Source organism: Oryx dammah, unplaced genomic scaffold (genome assembly GCF_014754425.2).
Source record: "Oryx dammah isolate SB20612 unplaced genomic scaffold, SCBI_Odam_1.1 HiC_scaffold_4, whole genome shotgun sequence".
Classification (NCBI taxonomy): Eukaryota; Metazoa; Chordata; class Mammalia; order Artiodactyla; family Bovidae; genus Oryx; species Oryx dammah.
The window spans coordinates 75,334,826-75,344,754 of NW_024070188.1; the positions used below are offsets into that span (position 1 = coordinate 75,334,826).

A 9,929-nucleotide genomic window follows, 5' to 3' on the forward strand; every position below is an offset into this window, starting at 1 on the left:
TCCTTTCTCCTTCATGGAACCAGTAAAAAAAATGTTGAACTTGTGCAAGCATGTCTGCCATCAACTTCCTCTCTGCCTGGAAAGGAATTTAGTTTCTTAAGAAGTTGTGTGTGTGTGGGTGTGTGTGAGATGGTAGGTAAAAACAAGTTTCCAGTTTAGGCATTTGACTCAAGCTTTCTCAGTTTAATGATGTCACCCAGACAATATAAACCTAATGATTTTCCATCTGGACAGCAGTATCCCAAGCAGGCACTTTTCTTCCATAGCGTGTCATAATCCAATCTGAGAATAGCTTCTACCATTCCTCTGACTTTCCAGAAGTGCTGGAGGACTCTTCAGAGTTTAGGTCAGGTCAGCTTGTGCTCCTTACGCCATAATTCTGGAACTCAGTCTCTGTGAAGATGCACTCTAACCCCAAGACTCGGTCAAGATTTTAATCTCTAACGGTAGCGTCCAAATGCAGTCTAGGGAAATCACAACAGTCTCAAAATCCCTCAGCAATAAACAATCAGACGTCTGACAAACTAAATGATAGTGGTTGCTTTATCATTGTTACTCAAAAAAAAAAAAAGAAAAGAAAAAAAGAAAACCAAAGGAGGATTTCATTCAAGAGTGGCAATATTTTAAAGCATCTTTTTTTCCATTTCTCTCTCTTTGATTTCCTCCCTACATGGCATCCTACATCTCCTCACAAGTCCCTCTTCCATCCTCCCAAGTTTCTTCCAAGAGTAGTTTTTGCAGCCTACTTAACAGAGACTCTTTCCATTCCTCTCTCAGTAGGTCAGTTTAGTCTCTCAGGCTTTCTTCTTCCCTGACACTCTCCCCATTATTCAGCTTCACCCTGGGAACCACAGGATGGGAGTAGATGCAGCAAGAAATTATCCTTCCTTCTTAGGAAAGCAGGGATGTAATGAAAGGGGGAGGGAGGAGACAGCACACACTCATTATTTGGTATCTTTTATTTTTATTACTTTCAGATGTTACCTTTAAATGATTTTCAATAAAATTGAAACACAAATTCTTGCTTTTTCTTGGAGACTATGACCGTAGGTCTTGTCTGAACTATTAGGAGGCTCAGAACTCAATTCAGAGCTCTGCTAGTCTTTCTGCTTTGTCCATCCCATATGCCCTTCTTAATTTACTTCAGAGGAATTCCTTTTGATCCTTTTTAGAGGCTTCATGGGAAATAAATGGGGAAATAGTGGAAACAGTGTCAGACTTTATTTTGGGGGGCCCCAAAATCACTGCAGATGGTGACTGCAGCCATGAAATTAAAAGACGCTTACTCCTTGGAAGAAAAGTTATGACCAACCTAGATAGCATATTCAAAAGCAGAGACATTACTTTGCCAACAAAGGTCCGTCTAGTCAAGGCTATGGTTTTTCCAGTGGTCATATATGGATGCGAGAGTTGGACTGTGAAGAAAGCTGAGCACTGAAGAATTGATGCTTTTGAACTGTGGTGTTGGAGAAGACTCTTGAGGGTCTCTTGGACTGCAAGGAGATCCAACCAGTCCATTCTGAAGGAGATCAGCCCTGGGATTTCTTTGGAGGGAATGATGCTGAAGCTGAAGCTCCAGTACTTTGGAAGAGTTGACTCATTGGAAAAGACTTTGATGCTGGGAGGGATTGGGGGCATGAGAAGGGGACGACAGAGGATGAGATGGCTGGATGGCATCACTGACTTGATGGACGTGAGTCTGAGTGAACTCTGGGAGTTGGTGATGGAAAGGGAGGCCTGGCGTGCTGCGATTCATGGGGTCGCAAAGAGTCGGACACGACTGGGCGACTGAACTGAACTGAACTGAGAGGCTTCTTTGTAAATATGCTTTCTGATCTCAGTTTTATCAAGATGTAGTTTACATTCCATAAATCTCACTCTTTTAAAAGTGTACAATTCAGTGGTCTTTAGTATATTCACAGAATTGTGTAAACATCACTGCTATCTAATTTCAGAATATTTTCATCACCTCAAAAAAGAAACCCTGTATCTGTCTGCAGTTACTCTTCATTCTCTACTCCCACCAGCCCCTGGCCTTTTCTGGATCCTTCCTATAAATGGAATCATACAATAAGTGGTCTTCTGTGACTGACTTTTTTCTCTTAGCATAATGTTTTCAAGGCTTATCTGTATTGTAATATGTATCCATACATTGTTCCTTTTTATTGCCATATAATACTCTATTGTATGGATATACCACATCTTCTTTATCTACTCATCCATTAATGGATATTCAGGCTATTTTCACCTTTTGGTGATTATGAATAGTGCTACTAGATACATTCATCCACAGGTTTTGTGTAGATATAAGTTTTTAGTTCTCTTGGATTTATGCACCTTGGAGTGAAATCGCTGGGTCATAGGTCAACTCTGTGTTTACAGTTTGAAAACGGGCCAACTGTTACTCACAGCAGTTACATCATTTTGCAGTCCATTATTTGTTTATTAAAAAAAGTTGTTAAGTGAATTTCATTGACTTCTGGTTTGTCTTGTTTATACAGTTTTCCTAAATAAATGCAGATGAAATTATTAGCATTCTCTTTGACTTCTTAGATTAAAACGTTGGAACAGACCAAAGCCATTGAAGACCTAAATAAATCCAGAGACAAACTGGAAAAAATGAAGGAGAAAGCTGAGAAAAAGCTGCTGTCTGTCAAATCAGAACTGGAGACTATAGAGCATGAGGCTAAGGAGAATAAAGAGAGGGCCAGGAACATGTTAGAAGTTGTAACCAGTGAAATGAAGACACTAAAAAAATCTCTGGAAGAAGCAGAAAAGAGAGAAAGGCAGGTGGGTAGAAATCTGGTGGTGAAACCTTATTTTGGAAAGACAAGACAGTTCAAAAGTGTGATAATTATTCATGTATCTCTTTATAACCATTTAATTAGGCTTTCTACATAATTCCAACATATCTATATCTGCCCCCTCCCATCTTTTTGGCATCAAAACAACCATTATGATTTACTCCACTAAGAAAAGCAATTCACCTTTTAATGGCACAAATTGTAGCAAAGAAAAAGACATTCTTATCAAAGCCATGGAAAGCCTGTGAAAAGCCAGGTTCTGGCTATGGAGAGTTTTTTTTTTTATTATGTTTGCTGATTGCCTCTGAAGTTCAAGTTATCCCAGATCTTCTAACGTTATCCAGGGCTTCAGCCTCAGGAGGGAAATTTTATCTCCAGCAGAGATCAGTTGCAGGAAATGGTCCCAAATCACAAACAGTGGCACCCAGACCCAATGGCTGGCCGAGCCCAGATGTAAACCGTAAAACAGAACTTGTGCGCCCGCTGGGTGCAAGGCGGGGTGTTATCTGGTGAGCCCATCAGGAGGTCAGGCAGAAAGAAACATGTCCTGGGCAGCCTGACCCCTGCTTTTGGCTTTCATCTTGCTCGCTCTCTGCAGCCCAGAAGGGCACAGTGAGGACTCTGATCCCAGGATATTTTTTTCTCTTTAGCAGCCTCTGCTTTGGCTCATATGTCAGGCAGAGCTGAGGAAGGCCAAACTCCAAGGGTGAGTGGTCTCAGTGGGAACTTCTCAGCATTTAATGGCTTTGGCCATATTCAGAAGGGTGGAAAAGTTTGAGGAAAGCTTTTTCACTGGGGAGATTAGGCTGGAGAGAGTGTTTGGTTTCCCATGTTGGACTCAGTGTAGGAAGGGGCTTGGGAAGTTAATGAGCACACAGAGATGATGTTTGGACGGCACTTCTCCTGGAGGAACATCCGTCTCTGGATTGGTTCACACCTCTTCTGAAATGGAAGGGGTCGTCTGGCCATCTCTAGTTGATCTACTACTGCTTTTGGCTAGAATCACAGCAACCAGTCTGTGAGAATTGAGGGGTATAAGTCACATGTTGTCCATCTTCTCTGGCCCCAAACTCCCATTTTTCCTTTTGCGATGGACAAATAATTGTCCAGTGTGCTGTGAAATGGCAATCCGTGTGATGCGATTTGATCAACACTTAGAAGTCCTCCATATTCATCAGCTCATACTTTCTCTGCCATCGGTTCTTCCTTTAGTTAAAGAGGTCCATTGCCCGGTTAACACCATAGTGCATAAGCATTTATCACGTGACAGACTCAACCACACCAGCAATTGTAAAGCATTTCTTAGTGTGCAGAACACGTACACAGTCGACTATTGTTTCATTTGATCTGAACTTCAGAACAGGCATGGGAGGTAGGTAGGTAGGTTGCTCATTCACCCTGGAAGTGAGAAAATGAAATCTTATCAAGGCCAGAGTCTCCTTTATAGTTGCTGAACTGGGTTTCTTGATTTGGTAGCTGATACCACATTAATTGGTAGTTCAGACGGTAAAGAATCTGCCTGCAATGCAGGTAACCCAGGTTTGATCCCTGGGTTGGGGAGATCCCTGGAGAAGGAAATGGCTATCCACTCTAGCATTCTTGCCTGGAGAATCCCATGGATAGAAGAGCCTGATGGGCTACAGTCCATGGGATCCCAAAGAGTCAGACAGAAGTGAGTGACTTTACTACTACTAGCACATTAATTGTCTCATCTTAAAAGTGGTTGTCTAGAGGGTAGGATGGAGTGAGAGGTGGGTGGAAGGCTCAGGAGGGAGATTATACCTATGGCTGATTCATGTTGATGTATGGCGGAGGCCAACACAATATTGTAAAGCAATCATCCTCCAATTAAAAGTAAATAAAAAGAAAAGCGGTTATGAAATTGCTGAAAGTTGGTATCTGAAAGTACTTTAGAGGTAATTTTGTAGGCTAGCCTCCTCCATACCCCCTTCCTTCTTCTTCTTCATCTTTTTTATAAATGAGAGAATTAACTGAAGAGTAATGAGAGTAAGTAATTAGGCTAGCTCATGCAGACCTGGGTTTTCCACGGGTGTTTGGATTGCCTTTGATCTGGCAGTGTTGCTACAATCTGTTCTCTCGATTCATGTGGTTCTGTTTGATATTGCAGCTGGTGGACTTCAGGGAGGTGGTTTCTCAGATGCTGGGCTTGAACATGATGAGTCTTGCTCTTCCTGACTATGAAATCATCAAATGTCTGGAGAGACTGATCCATGCACACCAGCATCACTTTGTCACCTGTGCCTGCCTCAAAGATGTGACTGCAAAGCAAGATAGGCCCCCACAAGGCCAGTTACAACTTCCTCACTGAACACTGTATCTCTTGAGGGAGGTGGAGATGATGAGAGAGAGATAGGATGCAATTCTCAATTTCATAAATTCCCCAATCCTTTGAAATTTGATCAGGGTGTGAATATTGCACTCTCTGATGATACTGCAAGAATCCATCATGGACAAAAAAGGATCTTAAGAGTGCCATCCTCAGCTAAGTGTTTGGCACTATAAACAACTATTATTTTATTTGCTATCACTTTGGGACTCAAGACAAATTTTATTAGATTGAGTATCTAGAACTGGAAATGATGGTAGGGAATGAACATTTATGTGGTATCTATTATGAGTCAGGGATTCTACTACCCATTTTAATTCTTGTAATAATAATGTGGAGAAACTGTAATGTTTTTATTTTATAACCTCTCTGAGGCTCAGAGAGGTGATCTTGGTTGCCTACCTATGATTGCAGTTAATTACTGACAGAACCAGAACGAATACTACACTGGCTCTTGTATCCAAGGCCACACCTTCTCTGTTATTTCAGTCTTCTGTTTCTCTTGAACTCCTGTGATTCTGGTGAAAATTACCTGTACCACAAAGGAAGGAAAACATCCTTACAATCAAGGATTGAAGCCCAAAAGTGACTGAGATTTATAAGTGTAACCCATATGGTTTCTTTAAAAAGCCATATACCTAATTATTTGAATGAAACACACCAAGTCTGAGGTCCTGTAAAAAAAAAAAAAGTACCTCTTTTAAATGTTGCAACCATATCACATATGGTGGTAATCTTTAATGTTTGAACAGAGCTGAGCTCTGTACTTGAAAAATAAAAACTTTAACATAAAATACCTATAAGATAAAGAAAATCTACACAGTTTATTCACCAATATATCAAATGTAAGGGGCTTTGCTGGTGGTTCAGATGGTAAAGAATCTGCCTACTATGCAGGAGACCCAGTTTCAATCCTTGGGTGGGGAAGATCCCCTGGAGAAGGAAATGGCAACCCACTCCAGTAATTCTTGCCTGGAGAATTCCATGGACAGAGGAGCCTGGTGGGCTGCAGTCCATGGGGTCGCAAAGAGTCGGACACAACTGAGTGACTTTCACTTTACTTTTACTTTATATCAAATGTACTGACACCAGGGATAACGTTTTCAAGATGGAGATTATATAGTGCATTTCTATTATTTTATGTCTTCCTTTTAAATTTCTGTTTCACAAATATTTTCCAGGAAACCATATTCTTATCTTCCCAAGAAAAACATGTTTCTCTTTGGGCGATATTCTTATTTCTTTCCTCCAAAAAAATTTTTTTTTTTTTAACAATCCCTTAACAAAGCATGAGTGTCTAATTAAAGAAGGAAGAAAATAGACTCTACCCAAACATTAAGAGAAAATGAAGACTCTAGAAGAAAGGAAATGAGTTTCACACAGTTTGGATGACAGCTGACGTAGAAGGAGCATGACCAAGGGACTCCGCTGAGGGATGGATCGTCTCTGCCTGACTTTTCCCATCACATGCATTTTGCTATTGCACAGCCCTGACTGAGGACATGGACCAGCTCTGCACAGTCAGGGAGGTAGCTGTGTATTCTCCCAGGGGAAGGTCTGAGGTCTCTGGAGATCCCTTCACGTCTCCAAAGGTGCAGTGGCTGCTGCTCTGGACCACATTCACCTCAGTGGAGAAGGCAACTTCACTCTTTGGGTCCCTGGGGGATGGAAGTGCTGAGTGGTTCTGCTCCAACCAGCCCACAGAACACTGCGGGGTATGAGGGGCAGGTCCAGGGCAGGGGGATATCAGTTTTTGTACATTCACTGTGTTATCATTTTCCAAATACACTCTTTGATGAACTTCATTTATTTTCTCTGTACATTTCCTTTCTACACTCTTCAAAGGTTACTTTTAACAACATCACTTTAAAAACATAAACTGTGTCATAATATTATTTTTCCATTTTGATTTATTAATTCTATTTCTATACTCATATAAGGGATTAAAAAGGGTCTGGAGTGGTTAGTACTGTACTCTCTCTTTATCATACAGAATTACATTCCATTTATCCAAATAGACATTTATATACTATTTCCAATATATAACTCAAGCACAGATACAATCATCTTTAATACACATAGAGATATTTAAAACCTTGAATATAATCTTTAGGAATTTCTGGTGGAAAGACTACGTCTACATGGGATAAGGAAAATAAACTCTGTGTACATATGTCCACATGCACAGTAAGTATGTGTCATTTGGACACATTGACAACCCTTTAGTAAAGCTATTACCCTCCCTGGTGAAGTGCTAGCTTTTCCTCCTTCCCTCTGTGGCTTCATTCCAGAGTTGGCAGGCCAGCTTCATAAAATTTTGTGTTAGATTTTGTTCTTCTGTAATATCCATGTATATTTTATGTTGTCCAATAAAAGGCATTAGTGTGATGTGATTTTCTAAATAGAGTGTTAAAATATTTAACATTAACTATTCTACTGAATCACTTGAGTGATAATTGCTACTGAGGTTGTTATTCTGATCATTGTCTGAGGCATTTGAATGTATGTATGGAATATCTCAATTAGGAAAAATAAATTTAAACCTGATCCATCTAAATTTCCAGTTTTACTTTGTCTTTCAGATGAACTGAGTGATTCAAGGACAAACAGTGGTAGGTGGAAAAGTTGTTAAAGAATGTCTACATTATTGATATTGTAGTCATATTTAGGACTTAGAAACGGAGCCTGATTTTCACTGGGGAAGCATCTCATGGTTGCACAACCTTTGACTGAGAAGGCTCCGCCCGCTTTACCCAGCAGCCATCTTGTCTCCATTACCACACACCCCGTTAACCTCTTCAGCAATTGGGGTCTGGATGTTTCGCTTTCCCCTCTGCAACCTCCACCCTATTTTTCTTTCGCCTTTGTATAAAAAGCATCATTCTTTTGAGGCTCCTGCTAACATATAACTTTCTATCCTTATAGCAGCTACCTACTAACATCTTTTCTATTCTTCTTACCTACGACTGTCAAAATGGTTCAGAGGTGTCTTTTCCACTCCCGTCAAGTACTGTCTTTGTCTTAGATGACTTTCAAGCCTGTAAAGCAAACCGATGCAATATTCTATCTTTAGTTTCTCAGCCATCTCAGCTCTCATATCTTTACCTCCTTTGTTTCATCCACTCACTTCCTAGACTGAAGATTGCAGCAGTGATAAAGATTCCTCCTGTGATGCAGGAACTGCAGGAGACACTGGTTTGATTCCTGGGTTGGGAAGACCTTCCCTGGAGAAAGAAATGGCAACCAACTGCAGTGTTCTTGCCTGGGGAATCCCATGGACAGAGGAGCCTGGGGGGCTACAGTCCATAGGGTCACCAGGAGTTGGATACGACTGAGGCAACTGAGCACAGAGTTATTTTTAATGTAGACTACCTTAAACAGGGGCTTCCCCAGCAGCTCAGTGGTAAAGAATATACAATGCAGGAGCCACGGGACATGTGGGTTCTATCCCTGGGTTGGGAAGATCCCCTGGAGGAGGGCACGGCAACCCACTTCAGTATTCTTGCCTGGAGAATCCCATGCACAGAGGAGCCCGGAGGGCTACAGTCCACAGGGTTACAAAGAGTTGGACTCTACTTAAGTGACTTAGCATGGCATGGCACCTTAAGCAGAAAGATTTTGGGGAGCCCTGTGGAAAGATCCAGGGTTAGACTAGCTTCAGCATGGCTAGATCCAGGGATTGAACATTGTTTTCTGATTCTTTTTGCTTTTATCCATCTTTTGTCTATGCTTGATTTGTTTGTCTTTGTACGTTGGACTCACTTGCTCCTTCTGGAGATGGTTTCTCTAGGCTGCCAAGAAAGATGCTCATAAGCAGTTACAAAATCTTCATAAGTTAGAAACGGAGCTGAGAAAGACAGATTTGCCCCTGACATTCATGGAAGAAATCTCAGGGGATGGTCTGATCATCTCTTCTTAGTCATATACCCACCCCTGAGCCAATCACTGTAGCTAGAAGGATGAGCTCACTGACTTTCACCCATGCCAACCCCTGCAGTGAGGGTGGGGTGAAGCTCCAGGATATTCTGTTCAACAAGAACCACGTGTAAAAATAGAAAGCTCCCCAGAGAAAGAGAAGCTGGAAGGACAGACAGCACAATCTATTGCACATGGCCAAATTGAGGACCTTCTAATCACCTAGAACTTCTCCACCTCTGAAATCTTAAATTCTCCAGAGCCTCTTATATCCCAGAACTCCATCTTTTACTCCCAAATAGCTGTTCTTTGCGATCCCTGGGTCCTCATACTTTTCTCCCTACTAGACTTGCTAGTCTTCACTCCATCTGAAGCCAGCCAAGATATTTCCTCAATCATTCTCTTCCTAACACCTTAAACTTCTTGTTCCCTTGTCCTTCATCCCTTAACTTGGAATTAATCCCAACTAGCAATGTTTTTGCTGCTTTCTCTGCCTCACTGAATGAGACTGAAATCACAGGAAAGCACGCTAAGTGTTATGCTGGATCCATGGCCTTTGATCTCTCTTGAGCCCTTTGGACCAATTGGTAACCCTTCACCATGTTCCTGGTTAGATCTCACTGCCATTTTCCAAAATGACTGTTGCAAATGTTCCCCATTCCCTCAAGGCTCTTACCTTGTGTCCTCCTTCTTCACTGTCAGCCAATAATCTTGTTTTCTACTTCACCCAGAAAATAGAAGTCGTTGCAGGAAATACCTTTAATATCTGATCCTAACATAGCCCAGTACATGTGCCCACCCATCTTTGCCTCCTTCTCTCCTCCTGCCTTGGGTTATTCCCTCCACCTGGCCTCTTATATGTT

The 9,929-nt window shown here is 41.5% G+C and overlaps 1 protein-coding gene across 1 annotated transcript in view; it reads left to right on the top strand.

Annotated features, from left to right (window-relative positions):
- The window catches only part of CCDC170 (coiled-coil domain containing 170), an 83,755-nt gene extending 76,047 nt beyond the window's left edge, over nucleotides 1-7,708 (top strand). Inside the window, exons 10-11 of the mRNA XM_040238753.1 lie at nucleotides 2,554-2,790; nucleotides 4,933-7,708. Coding sequence (XP_040094687.1) covers nucleotides 2,554-2,790; nucleotides 4,933-5,133 — 438 coding nt within the window. The 3' untranslated portion in view covers nucleotides 5,134-7,708. The remainder of the gene's footprint in view (nucleotides 1-2,553; nucleotides 2,791-4,932) is intronic.
- Nucleotides 7,709-9,929: the final 2,221 nt, after the last annotated feature.